This window comes from Bactrocera tryoni, chromosome 2 (genome assembly GCF_016617805.1).
Source record: "Bactrocera tryoni isolate S06 chromosome 2, CSIRO_BtryS06_freeze2, whole genome shotgun sequence".
Taxonomy (NCBI): domain Eukaryota; kingdom Metazoa; phylum Arthropoda; class Insecta; order Diptera; family Tephritidae; genus Bactrocera; species Bactrocera tryoni.
Window position 1 is genome coordinate 40,017,205 of NC_052500.1, and position 23,200 is coordinate 40,040,404.

General features: G+C 35.2%; 1 protein-coding gene across 1 annotated transcript; it reads left to right on the forward strand.

The window, feature by feature from the left end:
• The first annotated feature begins 5,988 nt into the window (after window positions 1-5,988).
• LOC120769002 lies at window positions 5,989-6,910 on the forward strand. Its single transcript, XM_040095842.1, has 3 exons — window positions 5,989-6,119; window positions 6,202-6,506; window positions 6,560-6,910. The coding sequence occupies exons 1-3, from the start codon at window positions 6,053-6,055 to the stop codon at window positions 6,773-6,775; spliced, it is 588 nt and encodes a 195-aa protein (XP_039951776.1). The 5' UTR covers window positions 5,989-6,052; the 3' UTR covers window positions 6,776-6,910.
• Window positions 6,911-23,200: the final 16,290 nt, after the last annotated feature.

Here is a 23,200-nt window from a genome sequence, read left to right on the forward strand (position 1 = left end):
TTGGATTTTCGTCTTTTCGAACCTACGCAAAACCAATATTCGAATCAATTGTTTACCAATGTGGCAAAACTTGCAAATGAATACGTTTGGAATCAATCCTATTAAAGTTTTTAATGAGTTCCGAATTAAATAAAGATTTTAAGATATAACATTTATCGAATGAATAAAAACGCATTTGGGAGTTAAACTACGTTTATTATGTTTTGTAAATCCAATATTTTTAAATATCCTGATTTTTTTACAAAAACTCCTTAATTAAGCCATTTCGTGTTTTATACTTATGTTTGCTCCTATAGAAATAAAGACAAATCAATTGGAAATAATAAAATAACTTGTTTTTTTAACTTACATTTCAAATCTGTGAGCGACTATCTTCTTGCTTTGTTTCTGATAGCAAACCCGGTAAAATTGGTTTCCGTGACACCCAAAACCGATACATATTTTGTTTCAAATATCAAACCAATAATATCTGAATTCATGATACCTACTACTTTTTTTGATCGGTTTCAATTCTGATTTCGATAACTATCAGATTCCACAACACCTCTGATTAGCAGGAGCGATCCCTATGTGCTTTATTCAATATCCAAACTGGAACTAAACTTAAAAGTATAATGCTGCATTTAGTCATCCACGCCCGTTATGACACCCTGTTCTTCTCCGCCAACTCAAATTAATTTTCATTCAGTTTTTTAAACGGCTGCGATGTCTTGTCGGACCCGACTGACCCTTCGTTTGCGTCGCTTGACGACTTCCTCGTAAAACTTGAAAACTTCAAAAAAGACAATGAAAATCATTTTCACTTTGGATTTGCTCATCATCAGCGGCCACTTCCCGGCCCTCGAAAAAGACCTGTTGCCCCCGAAATACACCACTTCTTGCTAAAGCAACATCTGAATAAGCCTGCTTGATCATATCAAATGTCTCTGTCGCAGATTTACCGAGTTTCATACAGAATTTAATCGCGCACCTCTGATCTAACGAACGCTGCGTTTTTGGTTTGCACCACTCACAGAAACACGTCGTGCGAAAATGTTTGTCCCGACTCTCCAGGTGCTCGGAGACAACTGACCAGTCGCTCGTTCCTTAGCTAGGAACGCCAGGCACTTTCATTTATTGAAAGGTACTTTTTAACATAATCGTTATAACGGAGTGAGCTTAAGTGGTTTTGAGGTCTGTACATTTAACCTATTATTTTACATACTTATATGTACTTATACACAGTAAGTAAATTATTATTGAGATAACTCACATGTTGGTCGAAGCCACCTAAAATTTTGAAAATCGTTGTATTAGGTATGTATATGGGAGCTAAGGTATGGAGACGATTTAACCCATTTTTGACACACAGACCACAGACACGTGGACCACGCCCACTTTTTGCAAAATTTTCAGCCCAGAGGTGCCCCGAAATACGAACTCCCTCTTGTTTTTTTTTATCAAGGAACATGTGTACCAAGTTTTATCAAGATATCTTAATTTTTACTCAAGTTACGCCTTGCACAGACGGACAGATAGGCAGATAGTCACCCCCATTTCAACTCCTCTTCTCATCTTGATCATTTATGCATATACTTATGTATACATGTTCATTCGTGACCACGTAAACCTCACCACTCAAAATTTTCAAGTATTGTGCATATTCGACTACATTTTATAGCGGTACTTTTTGCGGTATACAATTTTTTTATTTAGAAATTAGTTAATGACATGTTATTAATCAAAAATATTAAAAACTTGGAACAAAACACATTCAGCTATGTATAGATAAATCAATTGAAAGATAGTGAACTTTACAAAGTGAGCTCGAAATGTAATAGGCTGACATGCGATATAAAAACGATATTTTTAAATTTTTTTTAAATTTAATTTCATTTACACTATATTTGAAATAATTATTTCATTTTATTTTATTTTTTTTTAATTGAAACACAAGTTTAGTCGGTGTATCACTTTAAAAACACTAAAATCGGCCGCTTTTATATAAGTACAGAAAAGCTAATTTGTGTTTTACTCATTAAACGTAATAAATTAAAACTTTAATTATAATTAAAACTCTTCTATGGATAAATTTTTTTTTATTAAAACGCCAAAAGGAAATATGCGATACCCTATAAAGTAAATTCATAAATGTTAGCGTGAGGAGGGGAGGCGATTCAGCTATATCCGTCTGATTACGGGCTCCCACACAAACTGATCTGTCAAAATCAAGTCCTCGTATGAAAAGCCTTTTCTAATTGCCAAGATATCTTCACGAAAAGTGGCATGGATTCTTGTTGAAGGCAGGGCTATAATCTCGCGAATATTGTCCAGATTGAACTACTATAGGTAATGCAGCTAAGAAGGGTATCATAGCTTCCGGCCAGCCGAAGTGAACGTTTTATTACACAAAAGAACAAACCCTAAATCAATAAATATAATGCTATTTCTTAAATAAGCTTTATTAAAAATGACTGAACACAGAAAAACAGAGTGTTACACAATTTGTGTAAACGGGCCGAAAGAGATCATTAAAAACGCTTTTTGCTTTATTACCATAGGGTGATATGAAGTCAATGATATCGTCAGTATGATACTCAAAAAATTCGTTAAAATCTGAATATCAAGATACATAACAGGCTTCGTCGGCTGCCATATAGATGGAAATACCGATATTAAATCCATATAATTTTTGGTCAACCCTAACCTTCAAAAGATTCCTGTATAAATTTGACACCATTCGAACTCTTAATTAATGAGATATAGCATTTTGAAGGAGGAACTTGTGTTAAGTACAAAAAATGGATAAAAAGGAATTTCGTGTATTAGTAAAGTATTGCTTTTAGGAGAAAAGATGCTGTTGAAGCCACGATTGGACTTAATAAACATTATTCACACTCTGCACCAGGAAAATCAAACGTTGGGAAGTGGTTTACTAAATTTAACACTAAACTTACCGACAATTCTTGTATACCTATTCCTACCGCGTGTGGTCAAATTGACCGGCCATTATAAAAGTTATGGATTTTATTATTCAATGCAAATAATTGTTGATTTATTGCTGAATGTATATAAAATAAAGTGTTCATGAAAATTCGTAAAATAAATTTATGTAATTTCTAAAATTTATTATTAAAGAAAAAATAAGACTAAATTTTTATACAGAATGTTATGTATATATATACTCTATTCGGCTTCGTCACATTGTTTACAAATTATTTTAGTCTGGAAAGTGCATTTTCCACAAACATATTTTTCGCACTTCGAACAAATTTTTGTTGTTTTATAACCTTTACAAAATTTGATTCGGCAAGTTTTTCGTACTGGCAAATCAGAGCTTGAAGAGGGTGTTGATAAACGCTTTTTTCTTGAGATTCTATATATGCATCTCCGAGTTCTGAAGCTAACTGGAACAAAAATTCATGCCTCAAATATTTTCACCCGTTATTTCTTTGTACCTTCCAGCTACCTGCGCTGAGTGTACAAAACTTTGAATCGATTTTCCCAAATATGTCATTTTTGAAGTCGGCGACCAGCCTACAGAAAAAACATCGATCGACGATAAATCCCTTATTTCTCCCTATTTTTCGATAAAACTTTTTTTAAGTATCTTTCAAATGTTGTACTTTCATATAATAATAAGTAAAATAAACCTACAGCAATAATTTTTTCTAAAAAAATTCATGAAAAAAGGTATTTTTTCGACGAAACAAAATTCGGACAGTGGATGCTGTAATAAACATTTTCTCAAAATTTGAAATAGAAATTCAAATTACAGCGTTTCTTGTAGAAAAGGAACAGAGTGTGGAAAGGAGCACATTCAATTTTTAAACGCGTTTTTCTAAGAATGGTGTTTTCAAAACGGTTTCCACTCTCAACAGTTTAATAATCTTTTTGAAATTTTTGTTTTAGATCCAAATTGCGGCCTCAATCGTGGACATCGTACAGGACCTTTTTTACGTGTCATTTCAACAATTTATTCAACTATTATACACTCAATAAATGAACATAAAAAAGTAATTTTGTTTCCGTCTTGAATTTAATTGCTTATAAAATAAAAACATTAAGAAAAAAACTGCGAAAACCAGTCATTTTTCGGATGGTCAGTGAGACGATCCCTTAAATGGACTTGGAATCACTTATATTTTATATTTTTTTTATAATTTATATCCCTTTCCCTTACCATATTAGTTATCTGTATTAAAATTTCCCCCACTCTTTAAAGTTTACATAGGTGTTCTAACATTAAAAAAATTAATTAACCTTAAATTCAAATGTCAACAAATTAAAATTAATAACCAAAGGAGAAGCAATACTACACCCTTTCTTTAATTACAGTTAATAATTTTGAAGCGCCCTCGCTGTCCCTTGAATATATTTAAAATTTCACACTCTTGTGGGTTTATATCATATATGAAAAGTTAATTAATTGTGGTAATAAATAATAAATGAAACTCTGCACACTTTGGTGCCAGTTTACGCCACAGAAATACGTTATAGTCTAAATTCGCACAGGATTGGTCAAAAGCAGACAGCATTATTCATTTCAGCGACAAACGGTTTCACATCTTTCCCACAGATCAGATACAATATATACTATACATACTTAGCTAGTCATAATGAACAATATATGCAATGTTGTACTCATTTTATCATTCTGACTCATTTCAAAAAATTTCTTGCCGTATTTTTCTGTCAATCTGATCATATGGAATAGCGCGACTATTTTTTCGTCTTTTAAACTGATCACGCTTATTTTGATTCTCGTTTGGTGATAATTCCCAGACAATTCACTTATCAGAGCGAAATTGTTTTAAAATTTCCATATGCTTATGCAAATTGTGTACATATTAACAAAAATAATGCATGAATTGGTGTTAGTATTTTTTCTTTTTACTGTTCGTTAATATAAATATGTATGTATTTTTCTTTCATGGAAGTATAACTAGATTACAAAATCATTTAAATCCCGACTGATTATTATAATTATCGCAGTGATTTTTACGTGTCATGCCTATGGCCGCATGCAAGAATATGTATAAATACATATACATATTTATATATAGTGTTGCATATTTATTTATTACCATCTACAATGAGACCTGTGAAATGGGCAATGTCTTCGTACTGATAATGTGCGCGTGCCAATATAAAGCTGTCTACTTAAATCTAAAAACCGCGTGGCGTGACACTCGTCTGTACAAATAATATTGTCAATAATCATTGGTATACTAAGAATAATAAACAATAATAAACAAATTTAATTTGAAAAATAAATTTGAGCATGTGTTCAAAAGCAAATATCTACATATATAAAGATATATGAATTTCAGCATCTTTATCTTTTGGCGCCACAGCTCTTTGTAAGCTTTTGTCTGCTGAACTGTACCCTCCAAACATTTCGGTCATATACCGTTTCTTTATAATTATAGTTGCCAAGCTTCTTCAGTTATTCTTTTCATTCATCGTTCATCAATCCTTCCACTTGACGCGGTGGTGAATCCTGTGGTCTCTACAATTTTCTTCTGCGCTCGCTTGTTAACAAGAGTCGTTACTTGACCGAGCCATCTTATCCACTGCTATTTGATAAAGCATATGACATTTTCACCTTGTATAATCTGATCTAGCTCACTGTTTTACCATATTCGAACACATCATAGGTAAAACCTGTTTATATATACCATACTAAACATTTGCAATCTAACTTAATTTATTTACCAACAATAACTATATTTGCAGAAGTAGCAATAAACGATTTTTGAGAAAAAAGTTGTGGGAAGACTTTAGTAGTTAAAAAAAAGTATTTCACATGTTATACGAAACTTCATCACTTTTAAGTAATTAAGGAATTCCAAATTCTTATTTTATTACTCAATCAGCACAGTTTCAGTAGTTATCAGAGATGTAAAACTTTGTCGAATACTACAAGTCAAAAGAAATAAATATCTTCTTCAAAGCTTTTAAAATCAAAAATGTTCATTATTCATTTTTAATTCAGTTTTTATTTGAAAAGTTTGTTCCCAAATTCTTTTTTGTACATACATATATATACATATATAAATATATTATTTCAATGGAGGATCCAAATTCAACATTGTTGCCATATATTTTGGAGACACTTAGTCGCAAGCCAGAGCTCTGTAACGTTTTGAAAAGAACTACTGGTTTTTTATTTGCTTTTAATAAGCATATGTACGTATGTTCGTTTAATGTGCGTTGCAGGTGACACTTTTGATCATATTTGCAAAGACATTGAGGAACAACTAATTGCTGATAATAATACGCGCTATGGAAATGTTCGGATCGCTGTGCAGCGTGCTTTAAGTGTTGGCCAATCGCTAGGAATTTTAACTTTGACCAACGAAACCATACGCATGCCTTTCAATTTTCGTTCAAGCACTGCTAAAAACACAAAAATTGTACCAACATCAGGGAACCTACAAGTTCAACAGCCAGCAATAGGAACTGGAAACCCGGTGGTTCAAAATGAAACTGAGAAGAACAGCATAGTAGCTTCGAAAACGCCTGTAATACCTAATTCACATCATATCTTAAATATTGATTAAGTTCTGTATTTTAGAAATGTAACGTGCCAAACAATTTTGATGGCCGACGAGGTAACCCTGACTTTGGGTTTGCATCGCCTCATCGTTCCAAAAAACTTCGAGGCCGACCAAGAGGACGCAGTTGTGCCCGGAAATCAACAGCTAAACGAAGTTACTCACGCGGAAGGTCGGCACGTGGCCGCAAACGTGCCCGTAGTGCTAATGGAAGAAAAATCAATAGAAAGCGGTAGAACTTGTAGTTTTAATATAAATCAACTGTACTAAATACATTTCCTTGTATTATTTTTACGTAATGTACTTCAGAATTTTTCGTTTGACAATATGATCAAAAGAAATTAAACAAAAACAAGTAAAAAAGGGCTAAATTTAGTATTTTCCTGTTTTACATATATTGAAGGATATTAACTTGGATTTTGCTTTATTCTTCTTCTTCTTAATTGGCGTAGACACCGCTTACGCGATTATAGCCGAGTTAACAACAGCGCGCCAGTCGTTTCTTCTTTTCGCTACGTGGCGCCAATTAGATATTCCAAGCGAAGCCAGGTCCTTCTCCACTTGGTCCTTCCAACGGAGTGGAGGTCTTCCTCTTCCTCTGCTTCCCCCGGCGGGTACTGCGTCGAATACTTTCAGAGCTGGAGTGTTTTCATCCATCCGGACAACATGACCTAGCCAGCGTAGCCGCTGTCTTTTAATTCGCTGAACTATGTCAATGTCGTCGTATATCTCGTACAGCTCATCGTTCCATCGAATGCGATATTCGCCGTGGCCAATGCGCAAAGGACCATAAATCTTTCGCAGAACCTTTCTCTCGAAAACTCGCAACGTCGACTCATCGGTTGCTGTCATCGCCCAAGCCTCTGCACCATATAGCAGGACGGGAATTATGAGGGACTTATAGAGTTTAGTTTTTGTTCGTCGAGAGAGGACTTTACTTTTCAATTGCCTACTCAGTCCGAAGTAGCACCTGTTGGCAAGAGCAATCCTGCGTTGGATTTCCACGCTGACATTGTTGGTGGTGTTAATACTGGTTCCTAAAAAGACGAAATTATCTACAACTTCAAAGTTATGACTGTCAACAGTGACGTGTTTGATGACAGCAGATATTTTGTCTTGCCCTCGTTCACTGTCAGATCCATTTTCTGTGCTTCCTTGTCCAGCCTTGGAAAAGCAGAACTAACGGCGCGGGTGTTGAGGCCGATGATATCAATATCGTCGGCATACGCCAGCAGCTGTACACTCTTATAGAAGATGGTACCTTCTCTGTTTAGTTCTGCAGCTCGAACTATTTTCTCCAGAAGCAGGTTGAAGAAGTCGCACGATAGGGAGTCGCCTTGTCTGAAACCTCGTTTGGTATCGAACGGCTCGGAGAGGTCCTTCCCGATCCTGACGGAGCTTTTCGTGTTGCTCAGCGTCAACTTACACAGCCGTATTAGTTTTGCGGGGATACCAAATTCAGACATCGCGGCATAAAGGCAGCTCCTTTTCGTGCTGTCGAAAGCAGCTTTGAAATCGACAAAGAGGTGGTGTGTGTCGATTCTCTTTCACGGGTCTTTTTCCAAGATTTGGCGCATGGTGAATATCTGGTCGGTTGTTGATTTTCCAGGTCTGAAGCCACACTGATAAGGTCCAATCAGTTTGTTGACGGTGGGCTTTAATCTTTCACACAATACGCTCGATAGAACCTTATATGCGATGTTCAGGAGGCTAATCCCACGGTAGTTGGCGCAGATTGTGGGGTCTCCTTTTTTATGGATTGGGCATAGCACACTTAAATTCCAATCGTTGGGCATGCTTTCGTCCGACCATATTTTACAAAGAAGCTGATGCATGCTCCTTATCAGTTCTTCGCCGCCGTGTTTGAATAGCTCGGCCGGTAGTCCATCGGCCCCTGCCGCTTTGTTGTTTTTGAGGCGGGCAATTGCTATTCGAACTTCTTCATGGTCGGGTAATGGAACGTCTGCTCCATCGTCATCGATTGGGGAATCGGGTTCTTCTTCTCCTGGTGTTGTGCGTTCACTGCCATTCAGCAGGCTGGAGAAGTGTTCCCTCCATAATTTAAGTATGCTCTGGGCATCAGTGACTAGATCACCTTTGGGGTTCTACAAGAGTATGCTCCGGTCTTGAAACCTTCTGTAAGCCGCCGCATTTTTTTCGTAGAATTTTCGAGCATTACCCTGTCGGCCAGCTTATCAAGCTCTTTCGTACTCACGCATTTCGGCCTCTTTCTTCTTCTGTCTGCAAATGCGTCTCGCTTCCTCTTCAACTCTCGGTATCTATCCCATCCCGCACGTGTAGTGGTCGATCGTAACGTTGCGAGGTAGGCAGCCTGTTTTCTCTCCGCTGCGACACGGCACTCCTCGTCGTACCAGCTGTTCTTTTGCACTTTCCGAAAACCAATGGTTTCGGTTGCAGCTGTACGTAAGGAATTTGAAATGCCGTCCCACAGTTCCCTTATTATATTTATAATTATATTATTTTGCTTTATTGCTAAATTTTAATTCGCGTCGGCTAAAATTGTATAAAAAACATGTTCAAATGATATAAGTGAAATTTATTATATAGAATTGGTGTGAAAAATATTAAGCATATCGTCACCTAAAATGCAAAATAACGTATTATCAAATTTATTAATTACGATTCACCACATTATATTACATACGTATGTTTCACAAAGCTTAAGTCTCTGCGATCAGAAATACCCAAGTTATACTGAAAATTCGACAAAACGTATCATCCAGTGCTTGATTTCGTTAACCCTTATGTTAGTAACCTTAGTAAAACTTTACCAACGTAAACCGTAACGTAAACGTGAACCGGGATACCCACGATCTGAGTATTAAAAATTTTGTTTGTTTTATTAAAAAAAAAATTTACAAATATTAATAGTCGGTGACAATTTAAAGAAAAAAATAATAACGTAGAATCGTGAATGACATCTGAAACACCCCTGGTAGTCGGTCGGCTTTTATTGTTCGGAGCCGAGCAGGTGTCGTTCCGGAGAGAGAACATCTTTTGGATTTCACGAAAAGGTTACCACGTGTTCCTACGTGCCTAAAAAAAATAAAGCTGTTATTCTGATATCGACAATGCATTCAGATATATCAGTTGGTGATGACGCTAAACAAAAACCAGAAATAATAAATTTTTATAATAAATAAAAAGCTGGAGTTGACACAATGGACCAAATGGTGCGGATATACACCAGTCAACGACGATCTTCGATTTGGCCAATGGCAATGTTCTTCAACATGCTAGATATTTCTTCACTTGCGGCATATATAATTTATTATGAAAATAATAAAATGATTGTCAAAAAAACGACAGAACGTCGTCAATTTATGCGTAAACTAAGTGAAGAACTAGCATTGCCGATGATTGAACACTTCTCCACAAAGATTGCCGTTGAAAGTGTATTAGGCCATACACTGACAGAAACAGTCGTGATAAATCTTGGTCCAGAGACTCCAAAAGATAAAACCGGAAGGAAAAGGTAACAGGATCTTGTCATGTCTGCAATGATTTGCCAATAAGAAGACGGCGAAAGACACGGTAGGCCTGTGCCAATTGTCACCAACCTGTTTGTGACGAGCACTCAGTTAATCGTATACAATGTGTTCAATGTCATTAATTATAAAAAAGTATAATATTTCTTTATTTTTTTTTTTAATAAAGTTTAGTTGCACGCATTTATAGAAACTACATATATACAATTTATTTCCCATGCTTTCCACTGTGGGTACCCGGGTACCCGGTTGCTAATTGGCGATGGCTAAAGTTTTAGCTTATTAAAAAAATAAAAATAAAAAATAAATCAATTAAATGAACTCACAAATAGCTTTCTTTTAAGTTAAAAAACCACGATTTGAGAGCCTAAAATGAAATATTGATTTTTTTTTAAGCTATTCACACAAATACACCGCGGTGGGTACCCGGTTACTAACATAAGGGTTAAACAAAATAACGTATCATGTAAAAATAAGTATTTGTAGTAGTATTTTACTTATTTTTTTTATTACGAAGTTAGCCTTGATTTATTGTTTTATTGTTTATTTTTATTGGTTATGTTCAATGTGTTTTAGTTAGTTTAGGTTAAATGGCTGGTTAAAGACCGCACGTAGTAGTCCTTTGTAAGGTCATAGAAAAGAAGAACTCCTGTGTTCGAACTATAAATACAATACAAATTTCCACAGGCATTTAATTTTCTTTCCCGCCAGCTCGGTGAGATATCTGAAGATATGCACTCCCAATGTTTATGTCCTGAAGAAAGTATTGAGTTGTTTGCACCTCATCTTCTTCATTACAGCTTCTGCAGATGGCGTTTGGTAGGATTCCCGCCTTACTGCGTAGACGCCAATAGAGGAATGAACCAGTTAAAAGCCCCAAACCTAGGGAGAGGCTTTTGGGACAGCGCAATGGTGGCCCAGCGCTGACCAAGCTTTCGCGAGGCCCAGCAATTCAGTAGTAGAACACAAAAGGATACGGGAGCACTGATCCGCTCTCATTCTACCGAGAGCGGTTCTAGGGTGCCTTTTCTTGCTAGCTCATTAGTTTTTTCAGTTTCCTGCGATTCCACTGTGGCCTGGCCATACCAGTCTTATACTTTTTTCACCGAAGTGATGAACAACGAAAAATAAAACAACTGGGTTAGAAGTTTAATCGATAATCAGCCTTCCGTTTTATTTCGTGCTTTCTTAAATACTAATATTTTGCCTTCTTGCAACAACTTAAAAATAAATGTTTGCATAACAATTCTCAGGAAATGTGTCTTGTGCATTTTGCAAAGTAATACAATTAATACTAATAAAGTTATTATACATTTTGTTAACTGTTGCATTTTCGTTAGCGGAAATGCACTTGAATGAACAATAAATACAAATTATTAAAATTCTTCGGAATTAATGGTACATTTTGTTAAGTGTTGCATTTTCGTTAGCGAAAATGCACTTGGACAAACAATTCTTTGGAAAACTCAATTAATGAATATTCGTATTAAAATTCTTTGGAAATAGTATTCTTTATAACACTCCCACCGTTAGTTTGAGGCTCCGACGAAATTATATTATCTTTGTCGGATTGTTTATAATAGTTTCATTTTTTAATTGTACATTTGGAATATATGTTTTTGTATTCTTAAAGAGGTATATACAAATAATTAAGATACATATTGATATAATAATTGAGATATCTATACCAAAACTAAGTATTTTTGAGTTCTTATCTGTATATAGTATATTTTTCAGTGTTTTTTCGTATTCTATTTGCTTTAGATATAAAGATTCAATTTTTATGTCTGCTAGTGTTGTATTACTATTGTCTTTAATTTTTGTAATGATATTAGGTAGAATAAGCTTGTCTTGTATTTTTATTTTAACATTTGTAAAAGTCTTGTTTAACGCGTTTATTTCACAATTTTTCGAATTTGATTAAGTAATTTCCTGAAATGTTTAATTTAGCTTTGTTGCAGTTGTGGGATATTGTGCTGTTAAAATGTTTAAGAATTAGTACTTCAGGAATTATTTCGCTTATCTCTTGTGTATTTAATGTTTGCATTTTGCAATTCGCTTCTTCAAAGTTTAGTATTTTGTTTAAACAATCATCGTTAATTTTTATAAGATTTCTTTTTAGATTATTTTTAATATATGTGATATAAATATTGCTTTGTAAATCTATGAGAACATCAGAGTGGTTAAGCTTTATGGATTTATTATTTTTGTCAGGAATGGGTACGAATGTCACCATGGATAGTGAATCTTGCGAATATTGTGGTATAGAGAGAATTATTATAATGTTACCTTCGTGAAGTGCTATGGCTACTTTAATATTAATATAACTGTCGAAGTCTGTGATTTTTACCCCCTCTTATCTCTCTAATGTAATTTGGTCCGCCTTCTAATTCTATATCCTTCCGGTTTTCATTTAACTTCTGAATGTACTTTTCTTCCTTTGAATTTATAAGATCATGAATTTCTATGTATCTATCTTCATGTACTTTGCCATTTGCAAAATCAATCGGTTTGATGCCGGTCGTGCTATGTATTATATTATTATAAAAACCTATTATTCGTATCATTTTATCTTCTATACTTTCGTCTTTGTTTTCTTTATCGTGCCTTAACAAGCGTATGTGCTCATTGATTGTGTTGTGTAGTCTCTCAATGTCGGCGTTAGACGTATGGTTACTATTGGAAGTATAGTGAATATCTATGTTCTCCTTTTTCAAAAATTCTTGTATCGGTATAGCTTTTAAGCTTAGTTCATTATCCACAACAATTTTATTTATTTTCCCATAAGTATTGATTATCAGCAAAAGTATTGTTTTAAATTCTGTCCAAGTCCTACCGTTTATTTGAAATGCTAACGCGAACTTCGAAAATTTATCAATTTCTGTCATAAAAAGTTTTTTACCTAAAGTATAAAATACGTCTATATGTAATGTTTCCAGAGGTTTGGATGGAGTTTCTGTAATTTTGTAAGGGATCTTCGGGGGTTTCCTATCGTACTTTTCTAAGTTACAAATTTCACAGATATTTATGAACTGAGCTATCCTTTTTTTAATTTAGGATTGTAAATTCGCGTAATTAATTCTTTATATACTGCCTGAATTCCTCTATGGTTTTTGTCAAGATGTTCGTTTTTAATAATTTCAGTTAATCGATTTTCGTCTTCTATGTCTTCCGTCATGAGTGTAGATCAAAGTACTTTAAAATTTGGGTTATTTGAAAATAGTTCTTCGTTAACAGTTTTAAACATAGTATAAAATTCGTCTTCGATAAAAATAGCATTCAGTTGTGTTGGATTAAAATGATTCTTTAGTATTGTAATTGCTGTTTCCCTGTCCATTTCCCTAATAGAAATTATTCTTCTTTTACTTTTAAAAACAGATTTATTGTTTATTCTTAATGATCCAGAGGTAGTTTTCATTATAACTACTTGATTTTTAAACATATTAATTGGTGAAGTAGTACTTTTTATCGTTCCCCTGTCGCACTCTAGTGTATTAATGCTGGGTTCAATTTCAATCCTTGACAAAGCGTCGGCATTACTATTCTTTGTTCCTTTCTTGTACCTAATATCATAATCGTATTCAGATAGTCTTAATCTCCACCTAACAAGTTTTGAATGTGGTTCCTTTATAGAAAAGAGCCATGTCAGTGGCTTGTGATCTGTCTCTATTATAAACTTACGACCAAAAAGACTGGCGTAGCATATTGGATGATTATCTTGCGAAAGTACCGCTCCCAAAGCGTAATTACTCGCGTCTGTTGTCAATGTAAATGTTTTAGAAAAGTTTGGGTATGTTAATATTGGATCATGTGTTAGTAAAGTCTTGAGGGTGTTAAAAATTTTTTCGTATTCCGAGTCATTTATATTTTTCTGTGAATCTATCTTTAAGCACCTAGTCATTGGTTTAGCTATAGCCGGGTAGTCCTTTATGAACTTCCTATAGTAGCCTGTGAGCCCTAAGAATTGCTTGATCTGTTTTGCTGTTTTGGGTATTGGGAAGTTAACAACGCATTCTATCTTTTTAGGATTGGGCTTGACTCCTTCCGTTGTAATTATGTGCCCAAGGAACTATGTTTCCTTTTTTAGAAATTCTGATTTATCTAGCTGGACTTTTAAATTTGCCTCCTGTAATCTTGCGAATATAAGTCTAAGAGAGTTCATATGTTCCTGTAAGGATGTTGAAAATACGATTATATCGTCCAGGTATACTAGGAGAATTTTGTTGATATAATCTTGGAGTAGATTATTCATCAATCTCTGGAACGTTGCAGGGGCTGTTTTTAGTCCGAAAGGCATTCGCAGAAATTCATAGTGCCCTCCTTCGACACTAAATGCAGTTTTGTGGATGTCTTCTTCCTCTATCTCGATTTGGTGGAAACCCTTCGCCAGATCGAGTGTAGTGAAGTACTGGCTTCTTCCCAGTTTTTAAAGAATCTCGTTTATGTTCGGGATGGGAAACTTGTCATCGATCGTTACTTCGTTCAGTTTACGATAGTCGATTACAAGTCTCCACTTTGGTTTCCCGCTGGCATAGGCCTTCTTTGGCACGATCCAAATTGGGGCTGAGTAGGGAGAATTGCTATTCCTAATTACCCCGTGTTTTAACATTTCTTGGATTTAATCTGTGACTTCTTCCTTATGTACGTACGGGTACCTATATGACTTAGAAAATATAGGTATGTTGTTTGTAGTTCTAATTCTATGTTTTATTGCTGAAGTAAATGAAAGTCCTTCATTTCTCTGGTAAAAAATATTACGATATCCTTTTATTATTTGCAACAATTGTGATCTTTCCTCGGGATTCAAGTGTCCTATTCTAAAGTGGTCAGCCAATGGTTTAGATTCTTTATTTTCGATTATGTTAAAATTTTCGTGATCTACTTTTTGCGTAGTCACCCGATTGGTTTCAGATAGTAAGTTTATCTTTGCTTCTTGATTTCTTACATTTAAAATTCTCTCTCTTACAATGTTTCCGCCGTTTTCTTCCTTATAATATACTAGGTCAGAGTCATCTGGTACTACTATCTTTCTTTCATTTAAGTTTTCGTTTTCGAAGTGCATAGGGAGTGTCTTGTTACCGATGTTTATTTCGTTCTTTCTATAATCGATACATGCATTTAGTGGTCTCAATATATTGTTACCTATTAGACCGTCAAAAAAGTTATGAAATTTTATTATATAAAATTCTATTGGTTTATTAGTTCCAATGTCGCTAAATTCTTCGAACATGGGTACTATTGCCTTTTTGTCAACGTAAATTCGATGTTGGAGAGTTTTAATTAAAAGTGGGCTAGTTGGATGAATTCTTTTGGGGTCGCAGATACAAGGATTTAAAATGAAGTTTATTGCGCCTGTGTCTATTATAAGTCTTATAAAACCTATCTTTGTTTTTATTATTATAAATGGTAATTTATTCTTGAGGCTGATTCCTGAAAATTTTCAGCCACTTCTATTTTTCCTATGTCCATAGGTTCCGGTTGGTTTCTGAAATTCGGTCTCTGGAAGGATGGGTTTTGAGGACTGGGGTTTTGTGGGTTTGCTTGTTGGTATGGTTGGGATTGTTGGTCATTTCTTCCGTTATTTTGGGGCATTGGTTGGGAATTCCTTCTGTTGAATAGTTGTTGGGAATTCCCGTACTGTGTTCTATTCCTACTGTCTTTTTTATTGTATTGTGTATTGTTTCTATAGTCAGTTTTCCTATTACTTGAATGAGTTTTAAATTCTGTGCTGTTGTTCACGTTATTGTTCCCTGTAAGTGCGTACCCGGCTTGGAACAGTATGTCCATAGCATGTTCCAAGTCTTCTGGGTTCCTACAGAAAAGGATTGATTTCATTGGTTCAGGAAGTTTGTTTTTAAAGATATTGAGGGCAGTGCGCTTGTTGTTCATCGCACTCTCTCTAGTTGCTTCGGTTTCTCCTAAAATAGTTACTAATTTGTTATTTAACCTGTGTAACCTGGTTTTCATGTCATTGTAAAAATCTAAAGTGTTTGTTCTAAAGGTCAAGCTTCGTAATTCGTCAAAGAGTTCTTCGCAAGAACGTCTATCCCCGAAATTATTCTGTAGTATGTTTTTAATCTCTGTCCATGAGGTCGCGTGGCAGTTTATTTCTATTGCCTGTTTGGCTCTTCCTTTTAGCATTGATTTTATATGTCCGAAAAAACTACTTGGGACAGTTCGTCATATGTTTGTAGGTGTGGGTGTATTCGGTTAATAAGTGTGGTGAATGTCTGTAGGTCTCTTGAGTCGCCACAGAATTCAGGTAAGTTATTAAGATAGTTTAAAGGGTTTATAGTAAGAATGTTTTGAACTAGTACTGCCATTTTATTCCCCCCTTTTTTTTATAAGTTCGGGAGGAAGAAAAAAGAAATTCTCTCTAATAATATGTTTTAACTAATGTTTCTTTGCTTGGGTTTTTATCAAGGTTACTTTATATAGGAATTCTTGCAACTTTTTAATTTCTTGTTTTCCAGATGTATATAGTAATTTTCTTTCAATTTCTTACTCTATGCTAATTTTTTCAGTTACATACATTTAATAATAATAATAATAATATATAATATAGTTAATCGGATTCTCACTTTCTGATGTTGTTGTTGAATATTATATTGCTGTCTGTCTGGCTCTGTGTTGGGTTTGAAGTTGATCTGGATGTGTTTCCAAGGATGGAAAAAAAATTTGTCACTATGTTGAGTTTAAAGTTGAGGAAGGATGTGCAGTTGGCTGATGAGTTGTTAATATGGGTATATCTTTATATTTCGGTTGTTGTCTGAAATTATCATCGATAAGAGTAAATCTTTTTTACCCTTTTCTTCACCCCCTTTCTTGTATTATTTTCGAAAAATTTGTATGTTTTAAAGGATTCGTTCTTCAATCTTATGAAGTTCAAATGTCACTCTCACTAAACGCAAAAATTATTTTGTATGCTTAGAAGATTCGTTCTTCAATCTTATGAAGTTCAAATGTCACTTTCACTAAACGTTTTCGCAAAAATATTGTGTATGTTTTAAAGGCTTCGTTCTTCATTCTTATGAAGTTCAAATGTCACTTTCATTTTTTTCAAAAATTATTTTGTATGTTTTAAAGGATTCGTTGTTCTTATTTATTTTCTACCCGTTACGAATATAGAAATATTCAATATCCTTTCTTATGTAACTTGATTTTAAATTTTTACACACAAGGATACACGGGTATCCTACCGACTGCGGTAGGTACATTTTGTTAACTGTTGCATTTTCGTTAGTGAAAATGCACATGGACAAACAATTCTTTGGAAAACTCAATTAATAAATATTCGTATTAAAATTCTTTGGAAATAGTATTCTTTATAACATCTTATCTCAAAGACAATCGATGCTATTAATAGCGAAGTTAGGCACTCTTTGACTAGCCTCGAACGCACTGTTAATGAGCTCAAGGCGAGTATTGCCGCTCTGCTATCTAAGTGGATGGTCACTTCTCTGAAGGAGGCTGCACACCGGGGCAGTAAATCTACTGCTACTTTAATGGCTGCAACCTCGGCCTTTAAGACACTGCAATAGACAAAAAGTCTGAAACTGGATTTGAAAAAAAGCTCCTGGCAGTAGACCCCTCCACCAACTTTCCCCCATCCGCGAAGAAGCTGTTTTTATTTAAAATTAAAAAAAAAACATATGAATATAAAATTTTTTAGTTTTTAAACAAATTTAGATTGATCATACGTTATTTTCTTTCAAAAGTGAAAATTCAAAATAACGTAAGACACCTAATATAAAATTTGCTTTATGTTTTATTTATTTTTTATACAAAATATACTTATAGTTTCATGTTAATTCAGTTTTGAAAATTTTGTTTCAATATCTCAAGTGGTTTTCTTTTTGTACAGTTTTTTTGCTTCTCCTGTAAACCTACGAAAAGGGATGTCACGTTATTTTCGATCTCTAGATATGTGATTTCACTTAAAAGTGAATTTTGACCTCGGCAGGGCCACCTTTTCAAAATTTAAGTCCGAACTCGCATTTTTTTGCCGGGGAACGCGCATACTAAGTTTTTGACTAAGTGATGGTTATTTTTGAGAAACGAAAATTAGTAGGTTAAACTTTAGTTTGAATGAAAAAACGAAAATTCCTATGTTAAATATATGGGAACCTAAAAAAAAATTGCGAAGAGTTAAGCTAGCGCCTGGCTTGAGGGACGATGTTCTGTTTGTCAATCACTAACATTTGAGGGGGTAAGAGTTGAAAAAAAAGTTAAGAAAATTTTTTTGAAGCACCTTAATGTATATACCATATACCGATTAGTTCGGTGTGCTACGCATAACCGAAAGGTGATCAAAACTATTATATTCTGTAGCAACATACTGCAAGAGTATAAAAATGTAGCGAAAGAATTCAATATTCGATAATTGACAAAATCGTTAATGGAATATATTCAAAATTGAGGTTTTATTAGGTTATACTGCAGTTCATTGACTCACTTAGTTTTATAGTAATATTAGCTGACCCCGCAGTCGTTGTCCTGCGTGAAATTATATGTTTAGAAATGAAAAAGTTGAATTTATCATTTCACTTTTTTTCAATGTATCGCAGCTTGATAAACAATATTTTTTGGTTTCTGTTCCGGTGTATAGAAAAGATGGTTTTCCAACTCGAGAGCAGGCCACGTATATCTGGCCGAGTGAAAAACATAGCATTTCCAAATGTATACCATACACTATGCGACTATCCTTGTGTCTCAAATGCAATTTTCACTGGAAACTGAATAAGTTTGAACTGAAATGGCAAATCGTTAGAACTCAGAGGAATTCGTAGAATCAAGCATTCTGCCCCTTTGTATTTGATAGCTGCGTCACAATCAGTCAGGTTCCATTACACAGTTTCGGCGCCTGAAGATTGTGGAACATAATAACGACAGATCCAACTTTGAGACGCAAATGATGTGGTGGCATACGAAGCCTATTCAAAGAATTTAGAAATTCCAGGATCGATCAATTTGTATGAGCGCAAGTCTCCCCGAATTTGACTTTGAATCTTCCAGTTTAAGTCAACAACATCGGTATTTCTGGCAGCTAACATTGCGCGTGCACTTAAGGAATTGAAGTTACGATAATTTGTCCAATGTCCGAATATTCGTGATGAGTTCATCTTTGGTGAATTGGTAAAGGGAAGATGGAATTGATATCAAACCACCGGAAGTATCAACCGGAATTTACCCATTTCCAATCCTTAGCGAATACGATGTAAAATGTCTTCGGCAATGTCATTTTTGTTCGTATTCAGTCGGAAAACGTTCATGAATCGCAAAAGTAAATATCATACAAAGCGCTTTATTGCAGTTCACGTATCGACCGTATCGTTCAAGATCAGTAACCGCCATGTTGCTTCCTTTGGTGACGTATTTGCACACGTATTTTATCGATTACACCAAACTGCAATACGCAACATTGACATGACTTTTGAATGTGAATTAGACAACAGCGAATATGGTACGATCCATATGTTGTCGACTTCGATGTGTTGTTAACTTCGATAATCACGCCTCTAAATTGAATGCTAAATGTTCTGCCATTGTCATCTGGTGAGCGACGCTGATACATTGGATATCCATCATTTCTAGTTTGTGTTTCCGAAAGAAAAGCCCCTGGATAGTGTGTTTCGTACATTTATTGTCAGACATACAAACCGAAGTGGTATTGTGATGTCCGTAAGGAACATGAACCATATTGATTTCGTATAATTCTGCTTCTATCTCTGGATCAGGAATTTCCGCAGAAATGATTTCATCAATTTCATTTGGTGTAACCACCATCTACCATCCAAAGAAGAATATTTGCGTGCGGCAAACCTCTCTTTTGCCACTCAACAGAGTACATCCAGCATCTAACAGCACCACATATACGTTGCTTTAAGATAAAGTTTACAAAACATCGCAACTGTTGTTTGAAAAGTTGTCCTCTGAGATCGTGACGATCGCTTGCTGATTGCCCGCGATTCATTCGTATGTCATCGCATCCTGGGAATACTCGGTCATGTGCCATGGGCTGTCAATATACATACTTATGTTGATGCCAAAACGAACGCGACCTCTTCGTGGCATCGTAACAAATTTCAATCTGTAATTGAGCACTTTGTGTGAAACACACATAACGTTTTCACGGAGTAAATTTCAATAATTTTTTTTGAATAACCGGAATAAAGAAAGCAAACGACAAATTTGGTAATTGAAAGACAAAAGGAAAGAGGTTGAAAAAAAAAATTTTGTATGAAAAAAAGTTATTTTTTTGGAATTGTCCAACTTTCCGACTTTTCCTCACGAAAAGCATACGGTTTTTTATTTCTAAACTTTCCTCGATCCACAGAGAACAACCTCTGAAAATTTTATCAAGATTGGTTCAGCTGTTCTCGAGCATTAGCGATACTAACAGCATTCATTCGTTTGTATGGGAAAAAGAAAAGGGCTCTTTTGAGGGGTTTTCCGGCAATTATTCGATTTTTTTTTTCCATAAAAACCATCCTTGAGCCTCAACGAACATTTAAAAAAAAGAATTGGCAAAATTGGTCCAGGCGTTTTTGAGTTATGCGCCAGCATTTAAAATCATGTTTGTTTTTATTTCCTTTTTAAAATCGTATTTGAAAATTTATTTTCTTCATAATTTTTTTTTTCGGAAAATTTTCCAGAATTTTCTTAAGTATTCTCCTTGTTTGGGCGGAGACCTGTCCGAATTGGTGGTAATCACCGAAATCGGTCCAGGCGTTCTCCAGTTATAAGCGTAGTAACTAACGTCACTTTCTTTTATATATATAGATTAAATTCCACGTCAGCTAAAATTATAATAAACTATTAAGGCCATATCTCTCATTAATATAATATTGTATTTAAAAAAACGTGTCTACTTAATCTCATTAAAATATCACACATTTTGACAAACCTAAACGGTTGAGATGTAAAGGGATATGCCCCCACCACGATGTAAAAATTTTGATTGGCGATTTTACTGCTAGGGTGGGCAAAGAAGACACCTTTGGTACAAGAGTCTAAAAATTGAGCCTACATGTGTAAACTTGGAAATATGATTGTCTTCTACCTACCTTGCAGTTTCCGGATCGAATAGTTCGTAATCAGATGGGCGACATGTTTCCAGTGTGTTTAACGTGCATTAGTATGAAGAGCTTGAGAAACTAGTCGACAGGGGTAATACTTGAAAGTTCTATGAAAAGATGTGGCGACTAACTGAAGGTTTCCAGCCTGAATATACTTGCAAAACTCAAAATGGTTGTCTCGTGGCTTATGTTCAGAGAGTACTGAAGTTATAGAGGGAACACTTCTACATCCTGCTAAACGGAAGCGAAAGTTTAACATCTGGAGATGACGAAAACGATTTCCTAATCGATGACGATGTAATAAATATCCGATTTCCCGACTATGATGATGCACCGTCCGAGCTTTTCGAATATGGCGGTGAAGAACTGGCAAAGTGCATGCATTACCTTCTTCTGCGTAAACTGACGTTGAGAAACATCAAAACGTCTATCAGGATCAGGAAGGACCTCACCGTGCCTTTCGATACCAAACGAGGTTTCAGACAAGGTGAATGCCTATCGTACGACTTCCACAATCGACTGCTGGCGAAAATAATTCGAGCTGCAGAACTTAATCGAGCAGGTAAAATTTTCTATAAGAGTGCACAGCTGCTGTCGTATGCCAATGATATTGATATCATTGCCCTCAACATCTGCTCCGTTTGTCTGTTTCTCCAGACTGGATAAAGAATCAAAGCAAATGGGTCTGGTAGTGAACGAGGGCAAGACGAAATATCTCCTGTCATCAAATAAACAGTCATCGCGGCTTGGCTCGCACATAACTGTTGACAGCCATAACTTTGTAGTAGATAATTTCATCTCTCTTGAAACCAGCATCAACACCAACAACAATATCGGCCTTTAAATGCAACGAAGAATCACTCTTTCTAACAGATGCTACTTTGAACTGAGTAGGCAATTGAAAAATAAAATCCTCTCTCGACGAACAAAGACCAAATTCTACAAGTATCTTATCATTTCCGTCTCTCTATATGGTGCGGAGGCATGGCAATATCATCATCTGACGAGTCGGCTTTAGGAAGATTTAGAGGAATTATGGTGCCTAGCGCATTAGCAACGACGAGTACCGCAGTCGATGAAGAAGGAGCTGTACGACATTGACATAGTTCAGAGAATTAAGAGACAGCGGCTGCGCTGGCTAGGTCATGTTGTCTGGATGGAAAGGAACACTCCAGCTTTGATGGTTTTGGATTCAGTACCCGGCTGTGGAAACAGAGGAATCAGGTGGAGAATGACCTGGCTAAGCTTGGTATCTCGACTTAACACCAAATAGTGAAAATAAGACGATTTTCGCTCTGTTTTTAACTTGGCTTTAACCGCATAGGCGGTATCTATGCCAGTAAAGAAGAAGAAGAAACGGTCTATCAACTGGAAAGTCGGAAATCACCATAAAGAAAATATTGGAGCAGAAAGAAGTCTGGAGTTGTTGCATTAACCATTGACATTTTTCAGGTACAGTCGAGATCGTATTTTCAAGCAAATTTTTAAATAAATAAGTGACAACCTGGCCGACATATTCGTTATAAGGATTGTTAGAATAACGTAAATCATTATATATTGGATGTGTAGTATAATATAAATTGACATATTTTCGACATTAAACTATATTATATCCAATATTATACGTTAAGATAATTTAGTTTAAGTTATTTTAAACATTGACCGATATATGTATACTATATAAAGGCAACTGGAAGTTCGAAAATCTTATATCAGGTACATCGGAGGCGGATAGTATTCACCAGATTTTATTTTTGTTTGGCAACATCACATACTATTAACATAATGAAATTACTTTATACTTGTTAAAAAGTTATTAAGTGCCTACTAGGGACGTCATATTCAGTATCTGGGGGCTAGAACAGTTATGGTCCGGTTTTGACAACTTTTAGACTTAAGATGGTATACGTCAAAGGTACTATTTCGCCTATTTTCACACTGTAACATGGAAATATCTTCATTATGTTATTTATTGGTCGAATAGGTCCGGGGATATGTGCCCACATTTTCAAACCACAAATGCCCCTACCTATTACGATTCATTGTACTAAATAACAATTTAATAGTTTTCGAT

What these genes read in the sequence shown, in the direction of transcription:
- LOC120769002 (XM_040095842.1), top strand. Translation starts at nt 6,053, where the DNA reads ATGGAGGATCCAAATTCAACATTGTTGCCATATATTTTGGAGACACTT. An exon ending in TAGTCGCAAGCCAGAGCTCT is followed by an intron (nt 6,120 to 6,201) that starts GTAACGTTTTGA and finishes TGTGCGTTGCAG; the next exon opens with GTGACACTTTTGATCATATT. An exon ending in TAGTAGCTTCGAAAACGCCT is followed by an intron (nt 6,507 to 6,559) that starts GTAATACCTAAT and finishes TCTGTATTTTAG; the next exon opens with AAATGTAACGTGCCAAACAA.